This window comes from Budorcas taxicolor, chromosome 15 (genome assembly GCF_023091745.1).
Source record: "Budorcas taxicolor isolate Tak-1 chromosome 15, Takin1.1, whole genome shotgun sequence".
In the NCBI taxonomy this organism is placed as follows: domain Eukaryota; kingdom Metazoa; phylum Chordata; class Mammalia; order Artiodactyla; family Bovidae; genus Budorcas; species Budorcas taxicolor.
The window spans coordinates 34,194,861-34,216,748 of record NC_068924.1 but is presented as its reverse complement, the minus strand read 5'-3'; the positions used below and the strand labels follow the sequence as shown (position 1 = coordinate 34,216,748).

Here is a 21,888-nt window from a genome sequence, read left to right as displayed (position 1 = left end):
ATCTTGCCCCGCCTGGCCCCAGACTGGACCTGGCCCAGAGGTACCCAGTCTCTCTGCTTTGGGGGTAGGGCCTCCCCTCTGACACTGTGTGTTTCTCCTCCACAGTATGTGGCCTTTGCCTCCCTGTTCTTCATCCTGGTCTCCATCACTACCTTCTGCCTGGAGACCCACGAGCGCTTCAACCCCATCGTGAACAAGACGGAGATCGAGAGCGCGCGGAACGGCACGCAAGTGCGCCACTACCGGGAGGCGGAGACGGAGGCCTTCCTCACCTACACCGAGGGCGTCTGCGTGGTCTGGTTCACCTTCGAGTTCCTCATGCGCGTGGTCTTCTGCCCAAACAAGGTGGAGTTCATCAAGAACTCGCTCAACATCATCGACTTTGTGGCCATCCTCCCCTTCTACCTGGAGGTGGGCCTGAGCGGCCTGTCCTCTAAGGCTGCCAAGGATGTGCTGGGCTTCCTGCGCGTCGTCCGCTTCGTGCGTATCCTGCGCATCTTCAAGCTGACCCGCCACTTCGTGGGGCTCCGGGTCTTGGGCCACACTCTACGAGCCAGCACCAATGAGTTCTTACTGCTCATCATCTTCCTGGCTCTGGGCGTCCTGATCTTCGCCACCATGATCTACTACGCCGAGAGGATAGGGGCTCAGCCCAATGACCCCAGCGCCAGTGAGCACACCCACTTTAAGAACATCCCCATCGGCTTCTGGTGGGCTGTGGTCACCATGACGACCCTGGGCTACGGAGACATGTACCCGCAGACGTGGTCCGGCATGCTGGTGGGAGCACTGTGTGCGCTGGCGGGCGTGCTGACCATCGCCATGCCCGTGCCCGTCATCGTGAACAATTTTGGGATGTATTACTCCTTAGCCATGGCTAAGCAGAAACTACCAAAGAAAAAAAAGAAGCATATTCCGCGGCCACCGCAGCTGGGATCTCCCAATTATTGTAAATCTGTCGTAAACTCTCCACATCACAGTACTCAGAGTGACACATGCCCGCTGGCCCAGGAAGAGATTTTAGAAATTAACAGAGCAGGTAGGAAACCGCTTAGAGGCATGTCGATCTGACCTTTCACCTCTGCCCCCTGTAGCGATGACTCCAGATTCAGTCAGACTGCTTCCTTAGTTCCGTGGGTGACTCTGGACCCCACGCTCAGTCTCGAGGTGTGGCGTCTGGGGGCCCAGGGAGATGCTGGGCAGCCAAATTCACGAGGCGAGAGCCTGCTAGAACCTCACTGGTGGCCCCCGGTGAGGAGGTTGACACACTGGTCTCGTGGGGTTCTGAAGAGATGCCACGGCCCGCGAGGTTGCTGAGGACTCTCTTGGCAGGAGCCCAGGGGCTCCGCTGCTCGATGGGCAGGAGTTGGGCATGAGTCGCTGACTCAGGCCACTGACCCAGAGTCACGGCGGGGTGGGGTGGGTGTGATTGGGAAACGCCAGACAGCTGCCCATTTGGTCTTTACATGGCTCCCTTCGGGCAGTGCACGTGGCACGGATGGTGCCTGGGCTCTGGCAGGAGGTCCCTGCAGAGACAGCAGCAAGGATTCTCACCCCCCCGCAGAGCCTGTCTCCATAGCCGAGTAGCATTCCTGCTCCGATGCCGGCTGCCTAGCTCCAGGCGCGTCCTCGGAGACGCCTCTTGCCCTCCGTAACAAGCTTACTCACCCCACAGCATGCGGAACCAGCTCATCTTCTACCACCACTCTAGAGTTTAGCGTTTATCTTTAGGAACCTGTTGGAGTGACTCGAGCTTTCACGTTGTCTGTTTGGGTTGATGGTCCAGTGGGAGTTTCCGGTGGCCTTCTTTCTGATGGAAGCGGCTGGTGAGCAAAGGACTAGAGGGGGCCACCACCCGGGCAGCTTAGACGAAAGCGCTTCAGACCAGCAACAACCTCCCACTGAGAGTGTTCCCTGTTTCCGGCGGTAGGGACTGCAGCAGCAATACACGACATCCCAACCAGTGTACGCCCACTTTCCCGTGAATTCAGTGGGGGTCAGGGAGGAGGGAGGGGGGCCACGAAACAATACTAGTCCCCGTGGGATATATTCTCATATTCCATGGCTAGTGGCTCGTTATGGGACTATCTCAGTTTTATGAGAACCTGCACACAGCACATCAAGTTGCTCATGGGGCTCTGGTCCGAAGATAAAAAGCCCGTAGTCTACCTCCACCCACGGAATACCATCGACTTATTCTGTGGACACAGGGAGCTGAAGGGAATGAATGGCCCAGAACAGCATGGCAACGCTGCGCTCAGAAGGCGTGCCGGGCCGAGGGAGGCTGAGTGGGTGACAGGTAGTGTGTAGTCTGCAGAAGACACCCCTGTGCCCAGGGCAGGAGGTAGGGGCTGCAGGCTCCCTCAGCCCTAGAGGAGCAAGTTGTCCCCTGGTTTGAATGGCCTCCCCAGTGGCTGACTGATTCTTTCTTCCCTGATGCCCCACTCTCTGGCCCACCACCCCATCCTCCTCCTCATCCGGCTTCATCCCATAGCTATTCTGCCCAGAGTGGTACCCCCAAAGTCCACATCTCTGTCTGAGGTCTTTCTAGCCCCTTCACCTGGTCCCATACCCCTTCCCACTCCCTGGGATCCCTGTAGACACCTGAGAGGAATGTGGCTAGTGTTCTGGGCTGGGCCAGGAGCAGGACAGGGGTCTCAGAGGCTGGAATGGGAGGGCCTGGGGTGGGGCTGGACTCCTCGGCCAATGCATGGCTTCTGCTTAGCCAGCCAGGCATGGGCCGTGGAAAGCCCCTGCCCCACCTCTCTGCTTTGGATCATCTTGGCCTCCTGTTCAACCTCAGGAGCGCTGTCACAGCGAGGAAAATTCCTGGGGCTCTGGGCAAGGGTCTGGGTGGGCCTTGCCCCTAGCTTCACTCCAGGCCTCAGCAGGAAGAGTTGAGCCTGAGTGGCATCACCGTAGCACTCCTTGGCCCCCTGTCCCATCCTCCCCAGTGATTCACTCCAGTCGGGCACAAATCCTTCAGTCCCACACAGTGCCAGCACTCTCCATATGCTGAGGGCATGTGTGCATGCACACACACACACACACACATGCACACACACGTGTACACATGCATGCATGCGCACACACACAGAGTGCAGATGTGTGTTCTGATATGTACACCAGCTAGCCCCAGGACACAGGCCCTCTTCCCGCAAAGCCTGTGCCCTCCTCCCAGAGCCCCTGCACCCCACCACCACGACAGCCCTGGCCCCAGGTCTCAGGGATCCAGACTGCCCTGGCTTAAGCCAGGTACTTGGAGCCCTTCTCTCTGCGGCCCAGATGCCTCACTCCCTCCCGTCCCCCACACTCTGCCTCCTCCCCTTTCCCAAGTTCTTATTGCTCCTAGGGGTGCTGTCTTGACATCCCAGACCTGCTCTGAGCCTGGTCCCTCACCAGAACCCTCCTCCCTCTGAAAGCTGGTGTGTGAGAACCAAATTATCACCCAAGTGATAAGGATAAGTGTGTGATCCTTAGGGGGTGTCTCCCTATCTCTGCATCCCCGAGTCTCTTTCTGTTGGCCTCCTTTTCTGCTTGCAGCTATGCTCCTTGAGGGGCATGGGGTTGGGGTGTGTTGGTGAGTGAGTGCGGGGGAGGCCAGAAGTGAGGAAGGCAAATGTGATGAGGGGCTGGACCCTGCAGGAACTGAGAGCTGAGATGCAGTCCCCAAAACCTTGACAACCTTTCTCCACCCCAAGGGCAGTCAGTTGGCCCAGTGAGACCTGGGATTCTCCATTTCTACCTTTAGAACCTGGGCTGGGGCAAAGTGCAACATGCTGGGCTCTGAGGGCACTCCCTGCCCAGGGTCAGATTCCTGGGACTTAGGCAAGCCGTCCCAGTCATGCCAGTGACACCCTCCCCTCCACTCCCCTTCTTGGTCTCTCCTGCAGCCTCAGGTTGAGTGTCTGGTATCCTCGGTACCAAGGCTGACGTGGCCCCAGTGTTTGGGGGGTTTGTCCCGGCAGGGGTTGTAGGGTCTCATGGGAGGATGCCAGGATGGCACCCCCATGGTCAGGGACTGGGGTTGATAGTCCAGGAGAAGCTGCTTCTCTCGCAGAAAGGGGGTCCCTCCCCGACCTGCATTCGGGGGCCCAGACCCCCTGCTCTGGGCAGTTCAGAGTGCTCCCTCTGTCCTGCCATGTGCATTCACGTATGTCTCGTCCATCTCTGCTCCTGTGATGTGGGCTGCTCCTCTGTGGTGCTGCGTCTGGGGCTGTGGGGTCCCACCATAGGTGAGCAGGGGGCTGGCACAGGGGACGGGTGGTGGCCAAACCTCCCCCTTCCTGTCCATCAGCACCTAGGGCAACAGCGAGGTCCTGAAAAGCACCCCCGTCTGGGTCTGCCCCGAGCTGGGACAGAGCTGCCCCTGCAGCCTCCAGGGTCTGCCCTGAGCAGCTGAGTTCAAAGCGCCCCCTGCCCCGGCCCTCCACGTCTCGCCTGCTGGCTGCAGTGGGTGTGGGAAGTGGTGTACCCCCCGGGGCAGGGGAGGTGGCGGGATTGGGACAGGGGTGACCAGGCAGGGTGTGGGCAGGGCCCCTCTGCAGGGGCTAACCAAGTATCTGCTCAGGTGCAGGGCCAGGGTGGGCAGTGGGGGGGCCCTGAGTGGGGTCAGCGAGGCCCCCAGGTGGCTTAGGGGCAAGGTGCGGAGAAACAAGGGGCTCTGAGGCCGGGGCTGGGTGTTCTTTTCTGTGCTGTTCACATGCTCTCTCTCCCTCTCTCTCCACTAATCGTGTTTCTCTCTCTCTCCTCGTTCTGTTGCATGACTTGTGCCGGTTCTTGTGATTGTGCTCAGCTCGTGTCTCTCACAGACCGTCCCCAGTTAACCTGGGGCTTTTACCCTGAGCCCCCAGCTGGGCAGCCCCCCTCTGGGGGGCTAAACCCAAGGACATTCCCGGCCACCCCACCTGCCCCACCCTAGCCCTGCGTGCGCCCCCGGCGCCCGCTGCTGGTGTGAACAGTAAGTACCTTGGTGGTGCCCGGAGACCAGGGCACACAAGCCAGCCTGCTGGCTCAGGGCCGGACATCGGGTTCTCCTTGCTCCAAAGTTTAAAAAAAAATGACCCTCTCGCGGACACTCATCTCTCTCAGCCCATTTCAAAGCCTGGAAGCCATCTTTGTGAGACGCTGCCCATGCTGCCATTTCATCATCGCAGGCCCTCGGGTCTAGTGGGGGCCAAGGGGCCCTGGGCCAGGGAGGGCAGGGCTCCCAGCCTTCTGGGGAGCAGGTGGGAACTGAGGGACCTGGTGACCATCTCATCTAAAGGACAAGGTCGGGGTATGAGGGGGCATTCTTGGGTGAGCTGGCGCCTCTGGCTTTTTTCATGAGTTCCCCAGGTTTGGTGAGCTGGCCACTTCTTGGCCAGTCTCTTTTCCAGCCCTCCTCTGGAGTTGGGGAGGGAGAGTATGGTTCCCAGTTTCTGAGAGCACCCCACATCACAGATAAGCCCACAGCCCAGGGAGGCTGGCTCCTTCAAAGAGCAGGACCCAAACACTCCCGCCCAGGCTCGGCCTCTTCTCAGAGGACGTGTTTGGGAGAAGAAGCAGGCTCTGAGAAGGGAAGGGGGTCTGGCTCACACCCACCCAGGCAGCCCCCTCAGCTGCCCCCTGGCCCGACCCCTGCAGGGAAACCAGCCTCAGCTTCAGGTCCTCTAAAGGCTGTGGGAGCTGGCTGCCGCAGGGGCACGGCACTGGGGGGCAGAGTCACATGGAGGGTCTCAGGCTTGGCTACCCAGCCCTGGGTGAGCCCTGCAGGCGGTAGATACCTCTGCTGGCAGGCGATGGCCAGTGGAGAGATCGCAAGTTCTGGCTCTCCCCCAGGTGGAGATGCTGCCTGGTAGGACTTGCTGTTTTCCCCTAGAAGAAAATGTGCACAGGGTACTATGGGCTCCAACTTCCGTCCCCCTATCCACTGCCTCCTCCCTTGAACTTCATTCCCCTCTCCCCAGAGACCATTGGGAGGGCCAGCCAGACTGGGAAGCAGGGCCAGACTGGTCTGTGTGCGTACCTGTGTGCCCTCAGACACACCCCCAGTGTTAGGCAGTGCCCAGTTCCCCAGAGAGGCCCCAACCCCAGTCACGTGGTATCCGAGTTACCCTGGTAACTGGCCTTTCTGGTTCAGAGTGAATTGGGGACTGAAGCCCCTGGGATTTGTCAAGAAACACACTGTACATGAAATGCTTTGCCATCTTGTACGACAGACTTTTTTTTTAAGTTCCAAAATTATGATGGGATTTTTTTTTTTTTTGGATTTGCTTTACGAATAAACCTGATTGGTCCATTTCTCTTTTGACTGACTGCCTCTTTGTAGTGACATGATGTGTACACGGGTGGTGGTCCCGCCCGCGGGCACGCCGAGTGTGTGCACACGGAGAAGGATCACTTCTGCGTGTAGTTACATGATGTGAACAGGGTCACGGAAGAGGGTCAAATCGAGTGGAGACTCTCTCCAGCTTTTTGCCCCTCTTTAGCCTTTCAGAGGGCCTCCCCCTGTGGTCACACCCATGTTGGGTCTGTCTTCCCTTGAGGCTCTCACCCTGGAGGAAGTCTTTGAGGAAACTGCAGGCTTCCCTGGTAACTCAGTCGGTGAAGAATCTGCCTGCAATGCAGGAGACACTGGTTTGATTCTTGGGTTGAGAAGATCCCCTGGAGAAGGAAATGGCAACCCGCTCCAGTATTCTTGCCTGGAAAATCCCATGGACAGAGGAGCCTGGTAGGCTACACAGTCCATGCGGTCACAAGAGTCGGACATGACTTAGCAACTAAACCACCACTACCACCACCAGGGTCCACCCTGGGGACTGAGTCGGTGCCACCCTAACCAGGAAGAGTCTGCTTGGAGGGCAGAAAGCCGGGGAGGGGTCCCCAAGAGTGATGGGTGGGGACAGAGGCCGACAGAGCCCTCTCTGCCAGCTCCAGAGGCATCCACGATGCTGCTCTTGGATTTGGGGGAGCGCCCTGCTCTGGCCAGAGCTGCGCCCTCACCAAATGCGCCCCCAAACTTCTTCCCAGGTTCCTTCTCAGGCTACCGCAGAGGCCAAGACTCGTCTTTCCCACCCGAGTCCATCAGCCGCTGTTGTCTTTACACATCCATTTGCTCTGCTTTGCGGGGGATGCTGCCGAAAGGAGACGGAGGAATGGGAGCCCCTCCCAAACCCTGGCTGCTGTCACTGCCTCATGCCTGCATTCTTGTTGCGCCTGTGCAAGCTGACGAGGCCTGCTTGAGGCAGAGTGAGGTGGAAGACCCTGGCGTGGTCTGGGTGGTGATCGGAGTGGACTGAGTGACCAGCTTAAGTCTGTACGGAGAGGGAGCTGATCGAGTGGTCAACTGCATGGGGGACCAGGAGACTGCGTGACCAGGCCTAGTCTGTATGGGTGATGGAGCATAGAGAGTGATCGGATTAGGCCCATATGGGGGTGGGATAGAGTGATCAGATAGGGTGTGGTGGGGGAACAGCGTAAAGCAAATGACCAGAGAGGATCCATAAGGGCCTGGAGTGGAGTTGACCCTTGGGGTTTGGGTGGGGCGCAGGGATGCCTGAGCAGACAGCTGGATGTGGAGGGGGCAGCCGGGCTCTGGTCAGCAGCAGAGAGATCAGAAAAGGCTGCCACTCTGGACAGGAGTGTTTCTGCGTGTCTGTCTGTCTTCTCCCTGAGCTCTGTGTCTGGCCCTCTACCCATGATCGCATCCACACCATCCTGTCTCATCGGCCCTGCCTTGGACGTTGGGCCTGGCCCCTTAGCACCGCGCTTGCTGGGCCCATCACCAACTCATCTTTTTGCAAACTTTGAGCAAACCCAGGAACCCTCCTCCCCAGCACTGTGGGCAGCCCAAAGGCTGCCCGAACGAGCTGGGGACCTCCAGCCTTGTGCCTCTCCCGCTCACTTTTCTGTCCTCAGTCATGGGCTGCCCTTTGCTGATGTCCCACTCTGGCCTGTCCCCCTCCCCCCGCACTAAACAGTTTTCAGTGTCTCAATAGCTTCTGCTTATATGTTTGAAGATTCCAAACTGAATGGGGAGGTGGCGAAGGCCGCGCTGGCGAACGAAGACTGCCCCCACATAGACCAGGCCCTCACTCCCGATGAGGGCCTGCCTTTTACGCGCTCGGGCACCCGCGAGAGATACGGACCCTGCTTCCTCTTATCAACTGGGGAGTACGCGTGCCCACCTGGTGGAGGAGTGAGAAAGGGTATGTAGAGGAGGCCGGGGTGCTCTGCGTCAGCAGGCCTGCCTCGCGCTCCTGCACAGGGGTGGGCGGGGCGGCGGGTGAGGGGCGCTGAGGGGCAGGCAGGCACACTGAGGGGGGCAAGGAGCAGGAGGAGCCCCAGGGTCGGCCCCCGGAGGTCTGAGTCCCACCCTCCCCAAATGGGACGGCAGGCTGGCAGAGAGAACCTGAGGTCCACGCAGCTGTGGGTTGGAATTGAGCTTGGGGGTAGGAGGGGACTCGAGGACAGGCTGGCCGACTATGTTCCCCCAAGGCAGAGGGTTACCCAGAGACGTGGGAAGGTTCTCGACTTCCCCCAGGCTACTCTGGCAGATGGCAGGTCAGACCCGAAAGGCAAAGTGATCTCCCCTGTCCCTTGGCTGGGGAGACCAACAGGGTAGGCATGGGCTGGCTGGGACCTTGTGGGCCTAGCCACCCAAGATCCATGTTCTGGAAGAGGCATTCTCTAAAGAGAATCCATAGACCAGTTGGGGTGGGGGGCAGTCATGATGAGAGAGATAGCTTAAAGGCTTGGCAGTGAGGTCAGCGTCCTTGCAGAGGTAAGGTATGTGCCAGTCAGGACACTGCCAGTGGCAGATAGGAAACTAGCAAGAGGAGGTGGTTACGTACGGCTCTGTGCAGCCCCTTCCACTCCCAGCACCCATTTAGCGGCCCCAGGTGTGGTCAGCGCCCCCTTGTGGTTGGTGAAGGCGGAACTCCGTGGTGGTCAGGGTTGGATCAGACCCTTGCCTTGTAAACCGACCTCCTGGGGACAAGGCTTCCAATAGAGCTTGAGCATGGACTGGGGAGAGGTTTGGGGCGGGGGCTCAGCGCACCCCAGGGATCCAGGCTCCGGACACTGGGTAGGGCCTGGAAGGTGGAGGAAGCCATACTCGGCACAGCGGGCTGGCTGGGCGGCTCATGCATGTTGGGGAGCGGCTCACAGGCTCACACAGGATGGTTGCATGCTGACTGGGGTGAGCAGGTTGGGCTAGATAGTTGGCTTTTTAGAGCAACAGTTGGTATAGCTGGTGGCCATTCACAACTGCTCCAGTATTTGAAATGGTTCAATAATATGCGAGGAGAAAATAGAGAATTCAAAATAAAGGGCAAACCCAGAAGAGGAGAGGCAGCCCACATGGAGATGGGGAAGTCCTTCTGGTGCTTGGTGTGCTCTCCTGATCCAGGCTGGCCTCTGCTTCCTTGCCCTGCTTGGAGGGCCCATGGACCCCAGTGCGGCATACCACGCCCCGCATGGTGCTGCATGGAAGGGGGGCTGCTGGCCTGGGGGCTGCCTGCCCCATCCTCAGCACCTTCCATGGATAGGCCTGAAGCTCCCCTTCACAATCGGCTTTCTCCCAAGTGGAGGCTCTAGAAAACCAGGATCAGGGGCAAGCCCAGGGGATGGGAGAGGACGGCACGTAGACCTTTCCCCATGGCTGTGCTCTGCTGGTAAGGTCTCATGGGGCTGCCTGTCTCCCTCATCTTGAATGTTGGATCAGTCTGTGTGGCCTGAAAGAGCAGATAGGAGAGTTTCTTGACTGGGCTTCCGGAAGCCCAGGGTGTGTGGGACAGAAGCAGCCTGTAGGGAGCAAGGAGTCCGATGGCAACCACTGTCTGCAGGTGGTACCCACTCCGCAGTCCCCCAGAGGCACTGAGGGTGGGGAGCCCCCACCCACATGCACCTGGTCCCGCTCCCATGGAGTCATGACAGCCGCTGAGGACTTGCTTTTCTCAGGATAATGCCAGGCCATGAGCTGTGTGCGGGGTAGAGAACAGTTAGGGGCTCAACCCATTCCCCCAGGAGGGAGAGAAAGAGGCGTGCTGGGCTGGCTCACTGCATGGGAGAACCAAGCCAACTGGAGAAGATCCTGCCTGCCTCTGCATGCGGCTGTTCGGTCTTTCCTCCTCCTTCCTTAAAAACTAAGTACCAAGCGGGATGGGAAAGCCGAGAAGAGAAGCTCAAGTGTTAATTGTATTCTTTACATACAGATCTTTGCAAAGAAAGCCCTGTCATTGCTAAGTATATGCCGACAGAGGCTGTGAGAGTGACTTGACCAGGCGACTTGGCCCAGGACACTGGTGGCTATTAAGCATCTGGGTGGACCTGCAGCCCCTCCTCGCCCTCGGACAGAGTAAATTCACGCCATGCAGGTTTGCCGGACGAGTCCGAGTGGCCCAGGCCTTGTACTAGGACGGACGTAGCTTTTCTACGGCCAAATGGTAACCGACCGTAGAGGATTTCTTTTCCTTCTTTTTCTTTTTCTTTTTTTTTTTTTAAAAAAAACAACAACTTTTAATTTATTCGGGGAGGGGGTGGGATGGAGGGGTTCCTTAGCATGACTTGCATGAAGTTCAACAGAAAACCCAGCAATCCAAACCCGCGAGCCCACCCCCCAACAACTGTGTGATTACCCTGAACCGCGACAACATGAAGAAAAACAAGCAAGAGTCCTCTATTTTCTTTCAAAGCTCTTTCTTTTTATACATGTTGTTGGAGCCAAACTGTAAAGGCGTTCGGTAGAAACCTGTACAGTTTTTTGGGGAGGGGAGGGGAATGAGCAGGGTGGGGGCAGGAGTGGGGATGAGTAATGGATTGCTTCCCTTTTGTACACGGAGATTCGGAGATTCGAGAGTAAAGGTTCCCAAAAGGGCAGTCGGTCAGTCGTTGGTCATATTGACCTCACCTTCATAGTTCATCTCTCACGTGGAAACCGAAAACTTTGCTCCAAGTAGAATTGTGGAAACGCACTGCCGCCTTCTTCCCTCTGTTTGGCATGCTTGCGACCCAGCGGACGTCTCCCCAAGATCCCTGACAGCGGCTAGTCTAGGTTGATTCGATCATCTTAGCAGTGTGTAGATTCAGTGTGACCAACTTTCATAACAAATTGTTCATAGTAGATAATCAGCACCGTATGGATTTTTCAAGTGTTCTTTCAGAGCACCAAAAAAGATCAGGACTGTGGGAGGGCCAGTCCTCCTCCACCTTTATCAAGGCACAACCCGGCATTGTATGCAATTTAGTACTTCAGAGTTTAACAAAAAAACAAACAAAAACCAAAAAAACTGCATGCCCAATGTTATGCAAAGCGATTCTAGCATGAAATAAATTTTGTATCATGGTTTCTGTATAGTCTAAAGCAGATTTGTTTTCCTGAAGCAATCGGAGGTTTGCAGAGACGCAGTTCTGCATCTCGAATAAATATAGTATTTTCCCAACAGAAACAGAGGACAGTAGCTTGGCTTTGGTCTGATTCTAAAAGTAGTGGTGGGGTGGGGGGTGGGGAAGGATGATATTTTTGAAAAACACATGCTTGAGTTGAAAAAAAAATGCAACATCTCAAGCTCTCACTGCAGCTCGCAACATTCCTGGAAAGAGAGCAATGCTGCTTTAGTTCAGCACCCTCCCCTCCCTGGGCCCTGGCCCTCGATAATAAAAAGCTGACTTTGGACATAAAGCATGAATTTGGGTTTTTATTGCCTCCAGCAGTGTCACAACTCGGTTCTGGGCCCCTGGTCGGGCCTTCTGCGGCTGGGCTGGGCTGGGCTGGGCTGAGCCTGAGCCCTGGCTCCTCTGGTCTCAGGGACCCATCCAAGGTGCAGGCTGTCCTCTCACTGGGAGAAAGCCAGGACCGCTCTGACCACCCCACCCTGCCCCTCCCCAGATCCTGTTGGTTGGGTGTGGGGGGAGGCAGCCCTCAGGAGGAATCAACAAAAAAGGCCTTGACCTAAGATGGGCCCATCCTCTGGGGGTTCACCAACATGGAAACGTCTCTATGGATCCTGCCGTATTCATGACCCTTGAATCTGGTTATGTGGAGTTCCTAACCCCTGCCCCTGCCACTGCCCTTCATGTAGACCATGGTCACCTCCCTCCTAGGGCCATTCTTGAATCTGATGGAGCCAGAGGCAGGGGTCTGATGGGTCTGGGTGCCCCACCCAGCTGTACCCTTGCTGGGCGCTGTCCGGCAGCCACCCCATCACATACCCCTCATTCAGCCTGGTGGCATCTTGGAAGGGGTGCAGGCCTCTCCTAGGGTCTTGATTTGCTCACTTGGTCTTGATTTACTTGGGTATTTCATTTGGTTTTGGTCAGGGGTAGGGTGGGGATCGGCGTTCCAATTCTTAGAGAATCATTAGAGAATCTCAGGTGGTAAAGTCCCTAATGGTCATGGCAGGCCACCTCTGAACACTTTACAGATGAGAAATTGAGGCCCAGAGGGGAGTGCTCTGACCAGGACCACACACAAGTGGAGGTCAGTTCCTCCCGGATTTCCATTCCCCTGATCCCTGCCAGTACGGCCAAGTCAATGATCATATGGTGGGTAGAATGTCGAGTTCTCACCCAACAGTTTCTCATCCCCTCTGAGCACTTACCTCAACTTCTCAGCTCCCTGTGCGGTCCAGCCACCAATGAATAGGGAGTGAGGAGTGCAGCAGTGAGCAAGACCTCTGCCCAGGGGTCACGCTGCCACAGAGCTGCCTAATCCACTCCACCTGAATAACAGCCATTCATAAGCATCAGGACAGAGAGCCAAGCGGTGTCAGCGGCTGCAGGGAGGCCAGAGTTCCCTCGACCTGGGGTCCGTCCTGGGAGAAGTGCCTCTGGTGGACTCAGGTGGGGCTTGGCACGAGGCCATTTGGAATAGGGGTTTTCAGGGACACGGGAGCTGATGGGGAACAGAGATTAACATACACTGAGCATCTGTCATGTGCAGGACACCCGAGACAAGCTGTCTGATGAGGACCCACAATAACTCAACATGCCCGTTATAGAGACAAGAGAAGAGGCACAGAAAGATAAAGTCACTGGTTCAAAGCCATGCAGCTGATGAATGATGAAGCTGAGTTTTTAACCCAGGTGGTCTGACTCCAGAGCTTAGGTGAAGCCATCTCGAATCCTCATCGAGGACTTCCTGGGGCTGGAGGTGGAATTGGTTGGAACACCGGAGTTATTCGTCCTGAATACCAGGGTCCTCAGGCCATGGGTGTGACAGAAGGGCAATTTACCTGCTGCTCTGAGCTTTCCATGCACATATTTGACTACTTCAATTTCCCGCTTAAACACCTGTTGTCCTGAGAATGAAGCCAGAGTTCCTTAAATTGGCTGGCAAGGCCCTCCGGATCTCCTCTCCCAACTCTCACCTCTCTGTGCTCTGGTCTCTGGGGAATTTGGACACTGCCCTTTAGGACCTGGAACCCCCTTTCCACTTTCTGACTCACTACCCTCCAATTTCTATTTATCACTAAGTCACTTCACTCTGAAGTGGTGGATGCAGGTGGAGGGCTTTACTCTGAGCCCCTGGCCTGGGTTCACCATTCTCAAGCGCAGCCTCATCAAATTTTGACCTGATAACCCACTGGGACTGAAGGTGGTGGGGTGTTAAGGGGAGCCGGAGTGCCTGGGAGGGGAGCCTGTGTGGCAGGTTAGGATGTAAACATCCCCGAAAACCTGGTATGTGGCTGCCCTTCAACAGTCATTCCAGGAGCCTCAGACCTAAGACCTGTGAGCACACAGGGGATCTCACTCCCCTCTCTTTCTTCCTTCCCTCATTCTCATAGGGCAGCATGGTGGGGGGAGGGGGAAGGCCAATCAGCTTAGTCTAGCAGAAAAAAAATCATTCTTAGAGATCAGTGGGCATTTTCTCAAGGTGGCTTCTATGGCTCATTAGCTAATCACCGTCAAATGATTGGCTATCCACAGCATAGTTAACAAACATTTGTTAGAGATGAAAGCAGAGGGTGGGTGGGGGTGAGGGCATCTTAGAGCTCACGCGTTCAGCCTCTCCACCCTATGGTAACCCTAAGTGTGTACTGACCAGCTCATTCATTATTACCCATTGGGCACGTCCTCTGTCCCAGGACCCGTCCTTGGTGAAGGGTTCCAGAATCAACCAAGACCTGGTCCCTTGCTCATGAAGAGCTTGAGACCTAGTAGGAATGAAGGGCTTGGGCATCTACAAGTCTGTGAATAACCAATAGGGTTCAGAGGACCCCAAAAGTCTGGGAGACACTGCCAACAGCCTCTTACCCCACTGAAAGCCCTGGGGCTTTCCGGTGCTGCTCTGATCCAGCCAGTGAGCTGACGTGAAGCCTGTCCACTGCTGTCACCGGAGGGGACTGAAGGGTCCGAGGTGTCGCCTACTGCCAAGAGCCATTCATTCTGGCATGAGTGGATTAGCTGGGCTCCACAGGCTTCTAAGAAGAGTCTGGCTCAGGTTCTGAGGCTTAGGGCCAGTGCACCACCTTACCCTGACTCAGGCTGGGAAGGAGCCCCACGATCTTGTGCCCACAAAGAAGCCTTGGCAGGAGCATGAGGGCTCAGCAGCAGAGGCTTCGGGGTTCAGATCTCTTCCAGCAGGTGCCAGAACAGGAAGGGAGAACTCTACACGGCTGTGCTGCAAGACAGACTGCATGTGGGTTCCTCAGGCATGGAAACCCTGTCTAGAAGGTACAGGCCTGAGGACTCACCCATGTGGGGCTGCCTCTGATGCAGACCATTCAGCCTGTAGGATAGCAGGTGGCAGCCAGTAATGGTGGACTTGCTCCAGTTTGGGTCATTTCTGGGCCATCCGATTACTCCATCTCAGAAGGCTTGGTCTCCTTGGCAAGACCAGCTCAGTGTCCAGACAAGCCCTTCCTTCCACTCTGGAAGTGCTTAGAGGTTGGACTGGCCTCTACTGGTCCTGAGATGTGGGAGGACCAAAGGCTTTGCTGGCCAGCGCAGTGATGTAGACTCCATGCACTGGTGTTCAAGGTCAGCCACTGGCCATGGGTGGTCTCTAGGTGCAGGCCTGAGAAGCTCAGGGTGGCCCTCATCCCCACTCTCCTGAGTCGAAGCCCCTGCTGATCTCAGGACCACCCCTTGTCTGTACTCCTTTCCTGGCTCAAAGTACTGGATGGGTCACCTCCCGATTAGGACCCTGGGTCAGGAGTGAGGTGTGTGACCTTAAGATGGTCCCTTCCCCTTTTTGGGCCTCTCTTTTCCCACATGAACAACAAAAATGTTGGATAAGAGCAGTGGTTTTAAAACTTTTTCAAGGACCCCTTGTCAAGTGAAATCTTATGTGAAGCCAGGTTAAAATGATGCTGCTGTGAATAAGGTTGCGGGGGGAGGGGGGGGGCAGACCTCTGTGTAGTGGCTTTCCTTTACCCACAGCCCAGGCAGTGGCCACTGTCAGGAGGTTGCTCTCAGTCTCAGGAGACTGCTAGGGTCTGGAATACAGTTTAGAGGCCACTAGGCTAGAAGGTGATTACAGTCCTCCAGTCATGATGTTCTGGGCTTTTGTCATATTCTCAAGCCTTTGGAGCCTAGCATTCGCAGATTCAAATGCTCTTCTGAGTCAGAAGGAGGCGCTGTGCAATGCACCACAGCCCTGGCTGGCTGGTTGGTGATACTGCCCCCCAGGGAAAGCCACTTTCTGAGGCCTCTGGACAAAGGCCTGCTGGCAGTCACAGCAGAGGGAAAGGTGCCATGGGCCCCAGAGCCATAGCTGCCACCAGGGAAGCCTGAGGCCTGTGGTCTGGCCTGGCCCCTATTTCACCCAAAGGCCCTCTTCCTGCAGAAGCCAAGGGCCTGGTGGGCAGAGCTCAGGGGTTAGGGCTCTTGATGCTGCTTTCCCTTAAGGTCCCCCCCTCCACAGGGTGCCGGTCCCTCACCCAGAAATACAGCTTGGCAACTACACTCACACAGACTAGCTGCAGAGTCCTGCCTGGCTCAGAGGAAGACACTGACCTTGGGAGTTTCATTGGTTCTGAAGATTCCCTCATCTGGCCCAGGGGTCTCTTTGGCCTGGTCTTTCCAGAAGTCTTGTCTCTTCCTCCACTTACTCATCTACACTTCCTCCACTCCCACTCCAGAGCCCTCTCCCTCGGTCCCAGTCACCAAGGGAAGAAGTCCATCCTGTCCAAGGATTCAGTCACTGGATCAGGGTACATCAAACCAGGGTACCTTGAACCAGCAGACTGTATGCTCTGGATGCTGAGAATGAAACCCCAGAGCTGGACTTTCCGTCCCTACCAGTTAGGGACAGGCTGGAGACTTCTTGCTGCTTCCTATGTCCTTGGGTAAAGACCTCTCATGCACTGGGTAGAAATGATGTCTGTTTCTAGAGTCCAGACACCAGGCAGGCAGCCACCCATCATCCTGGTCTTGTCGGCCCACCCACAGTGCCTCCTGAATCCCTCTCAGGATTGCTGCAGCCTGACAAAGCAGTTCTCCAGGGACACGCTAGGTGGGTAAGGTCACTTTATTCAAGGGTCTCTGCCACAAGCCCCCCATTTCTGAACCTGTCAGATTGGGCTTGGGGAGAAGTTTCTGCATGTCTTTCCTTCTGGTTTCTTTCTTGCTCCATGGCTACTTGAGATCTGGCTTCCTTGGTGGCGTCCGGGGAAGGACTGGTAACCCTGGGGTGCTGGCCCAGGTCAGCGAGGGCTGGCAGCTGGCAAAGGGCCAGGGAGTGGCCAGCCCCGCAGCCCACATGGAGTCCCAAGGAGGAAGGCAGGCCCGGCACGGGCTTTGGGGCCCAGACATCCGCTTCGGTGCCGTCCCCGCACATGCCATGCTCGTTCCAGCCCCAGGAGTGACACACGCCACCTGAGACAGAGACAGAAACAGACTGTTGTAGCCGTGGTTCTGGGGAACAGGCCCAAAACACTCCCCCTGGGGGTGCGGTATCCCCGAGGACCCCAGGTTACACCTGAGGAAACCAAAGCTCGGCCACACCTGGGGGCCTGCCTGCCCTCCTACTTCACTCCCCCCACCCGCCACCTTCCTGCCTCAAACCTGGCTCTCCTCCTTGGCGCCTCCCTCTCCCTCCCCCTACAGGCACCTCTCTCTCTCTTGCACACCCGCACACACACACACACACACACTCCTAGACCCGCCAATTCTGCCTCTGAAACTCTCTCCAATCCTTCCCCACCCCTCCATCTCCTGATCCCAACCCCATTTTCTCTCATCTGGGTCACACCATCAGCCAACTAACCAGGCTGCTCACCATCCACTCTGATCTTCAAGGAGCATCAGGATAATCTCTGACAACGGCAGATCTAACCAGGTCACTCCCCTGCTTCAACCCTTCACTGACTTCCCACCGCCCTTAAAGGCTTTTTCTGGCCAGTGAGGCAGAGTGGTCTGGCTCTGGACCAGCCTGCGGGGCTCCCCTTTCACACTGTCCCCACCCCATTGCATGCCAGAACCCCTGCTTCCTTCAGCTCCTAAAACATGCCCTGCGGGACTGACCTTTCTCTCCAAGTCCCGGCTTTGCTGGGCTTCACATCCCCCTCATCCTTCAGATTCTGTTTAGATCATGCTCAGAGGCCAGATTTCCCAGCACCCAGTCAACCTGGATTCCTGTCATCGCCCTTGTACTTTTCCCTGTGGGCGGTGGATAGATGGTCTGGGTGGTGATGGGTTTATTCGCCACTCCTCACAAGACTGTCTGCCCTACAGTGAGGGAGGAACATGGATGTTCTGTTCACTGCCCTATCTCAGTTGTGGCTCAACAAGGTTCACTGAATTGATCAACAATTAAAGAACTCAGACTCCTACAGCCAATCTCTGAGCCAGCATTTGAGTGCATGTCTCTCCAAAAGCCCATGAGGCTCCCACCCCATCACAGCACCTCTTCCTAGGTTTTGGACCCTTTCCTGGAGTCTAACTAAACTCACTCACATTTGTCTATGGTTGTTAAAAAAAATTTTTTTTTTCTGGATATAAAAGTAATACATCTTCGTGGTAAAAGCAAGGGGGGTGTAGAGACAAATATGGATAGGTGTAAAGAAAAGCAGACTCCTAGAATCTTGCCCACTGCAATGAATATTTTAACTATTTTATTTTACTTTTTTTGGCTGCACAACACAGCATGTGGGATCTTAACTCCCCAACCAGGAATTGACCCATGCCTCCTGCATCTTTTTTTTTTTTGCCTCCTGCATCTTAACCACTGGACCGCCAGTGAATATTCCCACTATGAATATTTACAGTCTCTCTTTCAAATCTTCAATTTGTGAAACCTGTAAATATTTGTGTACATATCATCTTGCTTTTCTGCCTTGATAACATAAACATTTCTCCATAGAATTACAGATTATTCAAAAAGTAAATTAAAAATAAATTGTTTGAAAATTTGAAAATACTCAATATGCAGAAAAGTACAAATAATTTAACAGAAAGACATGTTCCCCAATCAGATTTAGAACATAAGTTAACATTTTACCATATTTGTTTCAACCTTTAAAAAAATAAATTATAAAGATACCATTTAAGACCCACCTCTCATCCTTGGCCCTCCTTCCAGGAAGTAACCACTATTTGAAGTTGGTGTAATTGCCTGCATGCTTGTTTTATATTTTTCTACATATATGTGTCCTTAAATACAATGTAATATTTTTAGTTTGTTTTAAAGATTTACATAAGTAGCGTCACTCAAATATATCTTTTGTTTTAACTTGCTCTTTATACCATTGTTTTTGAAATCTATCTCAGCTGATAGTTACAGATTTAGTTCATTTATTTCAACTGTGCATAGTATTTTATTATGCATAAATCATATTTTACTCACCCATTTCCCTTCTGATGGACAGTTCTTTAATGATGATCATTGCTGCTATTTTATCACACAATATATAATTTACAACAATCCTATTACTATTGTTGCTACTATAAACGGCACTGCAGTGTGGAACACGTGTCCTTATACAAATTGGTGTTTGTGCACACTGATCCCTAGAAGTGTGAGTATGGTGGAATCACACGTTTACATTTACCAGGTATGGCCAAGGGCTTCCCAGGTGGCTCAGAGGTAAAGCATCCACCTGCCAATGCAGGAGCCACTGGAGACGTGGGCTTGGTCCTTGGGTCGGGAAGATCCCCTGGAGGAGGAAATGGCAGCCCGCTCCAGCATTCTTGTCAGGATAATCTCATAGACAGAGGAGCCTGGTGGGCTACAGTCCGTGCGGGTGACAGAGAGTCAGACGCGACTGGGCACGCGTGCAGGTACGGCCAAACCGCTCCTCACTGTGGCTGCAGCCTCATCGTTTATAGTCCCGTCAGCAGTGGAGATGAATTTGTTTCCTTCTATCTTTGCCGTTACATTCTTTCGATTCTTATTAAATACATGTAATTATTTTGCAATTTTGACTACTAGTGAGATGAAGCATCTCTTTATGATACTACCCCTAAATTCCTTCTTCTATGTATTCTGTGTTTACATTCTTTCATTCTTCGCCTGTTTTTGGTTGCTTGCCTTTTCTTTCTTCCTAATTTGTAAGTGTTCTTTGTGTATTCTTTTGTTTATATAATCCTTTGTTATAAGCATCGTGTCTTCTCCCAGAAGTCTGTGGTGTCTCTTCACTTTGTTTATGGTGTCTTTTGTTATAAAGATTATTTAAAATGACTGCCTAGTTTTGCCCATTACGGAGATTAAACAGTTTCCTTAACCTGCATTTTATTATCAGATAGGTTGTTTCTAATTTTTCATTATTTTGTATAACATTTCTATGAACATCTTTGTGCATGAATCTTTGCCTACATTTCTAATTATTTTCTCAAATTAAGATTCTTAGAATGGGAATTTCTGGTCAAATGGCATGGACATTTTTGAGATTCCTGAGTATTGCTTTGAGTACTGCCAGAATACTTTTCACAAAGGCCACTCGAATATAACCACAGCAATCTGTGCGAATCTCTGTAGCACTCCAGTATTGTCAGTAGTTATTCATTATTATAATATTTTAAAATATTTTCTAATTTGAAGGCAAAGATTATTACTCAAAGATTATTCAGTCACTCAGTCGTGTCTGATTCTTTGCGACCCCATGAATCGCAGCACACCAGGCCTCCCTGTCCATCATTATCATTATTTTTATTTTACTTTTCTCATTCCCACTGAAACTGAAAAATAATTCTTATTTTTCTCAGATATCTGTATTTCCTCTTTTGTGTACTTTCTGCTTTACAAGTTTTCCCTGTTTTGCATAGAAGAGTTTAAGTGTTCAGACCCAAAAGCCAGATGGCCTGGGTTCAAAATCCCAACTCCTCCATGTATTAGCTGTGACCCTGGGCGAGTTACTTAGCTTCTCTGAGCTTCAGTCTCATCTGTTAAATGGGGGTAATAATAGTATCTTTTTTATAAAGTTTATACATACTTACTCATTTGCACTGTTTCTACTGTTTCCCCATCTATTTGCCATGAAGTGATGGGACCAGATGCCATGATCTTCGTTTTCTGAATGTTGAGCCTTAAGCCAACTTTTTCACTCTCTTCTTTCACTTTCATCAAGAGGCTTTAGTTCCTCTTCACTTTTTGCCATAAGGGTGGTGTCATCTGCATATCTGAGGTTATTGATATTTCTCCCGGCAATCTTGATTCCAGCTTGTGCTTCTTCCAGCCCAGTGTTTTCTCGCGATGTACTCTGCATATAAGTTAAATAAACAGGGTGACAATATACAGCCTTGACGTACTCCTTTTCCTATTTGGAACCAGTCTGTTGTTCCATGTCCAGTTCTAACTGTTGCTTCCTGACCTGCATACAGGTTTCTCAAGAGGCAGGTCAGATGGTCTGGTATTCCCATCTCTTTCAGAATCTTTCACAGTTTATAGTGATCCCCACAGTCAAAGGCTTCGGCATAGTCAATAAAGCAGAAATAGATGTTTTTCTGGAATTCTTGTCAGACTTTTTATTTTTGGGGGCTCCAAAATCATTGCAGATGGTGACTGCAGCCATGAAATTAAAAGACGCTTACTTCTTGGAAGGAAAGTTATGACCACCCTCGATAGCATATTCAAAAGCAGAGACATTACTTTGCCAACAAAGGTCCGTCTAGTCAAGGCTATGGTTTTTCCAGTAGTCAAGTATGGATGTGAGAGTTGGACTGTGAAGAAAGTTGAGCACCAAAGAACTGATGCTTTTGAACTGTGGTGCTGGAGAAGACTCTTGAGAGTCCCTTGGACTGCAAGGAGATCCAACCAGTCCATTCTAAAGGAGATCAATCCTGGGTGTTCATTGGAAGGACTGATGCTGAGGCTGAAACTCCACTTTGGCCACCTCATGTGAAGAGTTGACTCATTGGAAAAGACTCTGATGCTGGGAGGGACTGGGGGCAGGAGGAGAAGGGGACGACAGAGGATGACATGGCTGGATGGTATCACTGACTCGATGGACATGAGTTTCAGTGAACTCTGGGAGTTGGTGATAGACAGGGAGGCCTGGTGTGCTGCGGCTCACGGGGTCGCAAAGAGTCGGACACGACTGAGCAACTGAACTGAACTGATTCATTTACAAGGATTAAATGAATAAGTATACATATAAAATACATAGTATCGCAGTCCGCCCTTATGTGCAGGGGACACTTTCCAAGACCCTCAGTGAATGCCTGAAACCATGGATGGTACCAAATCCTATACTGGTTCTTCCTATAATAGTGGGCATGTAGCATGTACTGCATGGATGGGCTGCACAAAGGGTTGATTTACATCCTGGGCAGGATGGAGCAGGACAGAGCAAGTTTTCATTACGCTACTCGGAATGGCATGCAATTCAAACCTTGTGAATTGTTTACTGCTGGAATTTTCCATTTAATATTGACTGACCATGGTTGACAGTGGGTAACTGAAACCACAGAAAGCAAAATTGTGGATGAGGGGCCACTACTGCACTAAATAAACATTTGCCATTATTG

The 21,888-nt window shown here is 53.3% G+C and overlaps 2 protein-coding genes across 2 annotated transcripts in view; one reads left to right on the top strand and one right to left on the bottom strand.

Moving 5' to 3' along the window:
* The window catches only part of KCNC1 (potassium voltage-gated channel subfamily C member 1), a 42,627-nt gene extending 32,214 nt beyond the window's left edge, over positions 1–10,413 (top strand). Inside the window, exons 2-4 of the mRNA XM_052652739.1 lie at positions 106–1,039; positions 8,001–8,189; positions 10,197–10,413. Coding sequence (XP_052508699.1) covers positions 106–1,039; positions 8,001–8,189; positions 10,197–10,261 — 1,188 coding nt within the window. The 3' untranslated portion in view covers positions 10,262–10,413. The remainder of the gene's footprint in view (positions 1–105; positions 1,040–8,000; positions 8,190–10,196) is intronic.
* Positions 10,414–16,444: 6,031 nt separating this feature from the next.
* The window catches only part of SERGEF (secretion regulating guanine nucleotide exchange factor), a 257,522-nt gene continuing 252,078 nt past the window's right edge, over positions 16,445–21,888 (bottom strand). Inside the window, exon 11 of the mRNA XM_052653055.1 lies at positions 16,445–16,800. Coding sequence (XP_052509015.1) covers positions 16,454–16,800 — 347 coding nt within the window. The 3' untranslated portion in view covers positions 16,445–16,453. The remainder of the gene's footprint in view (positions 16,801–21,888) is intronic.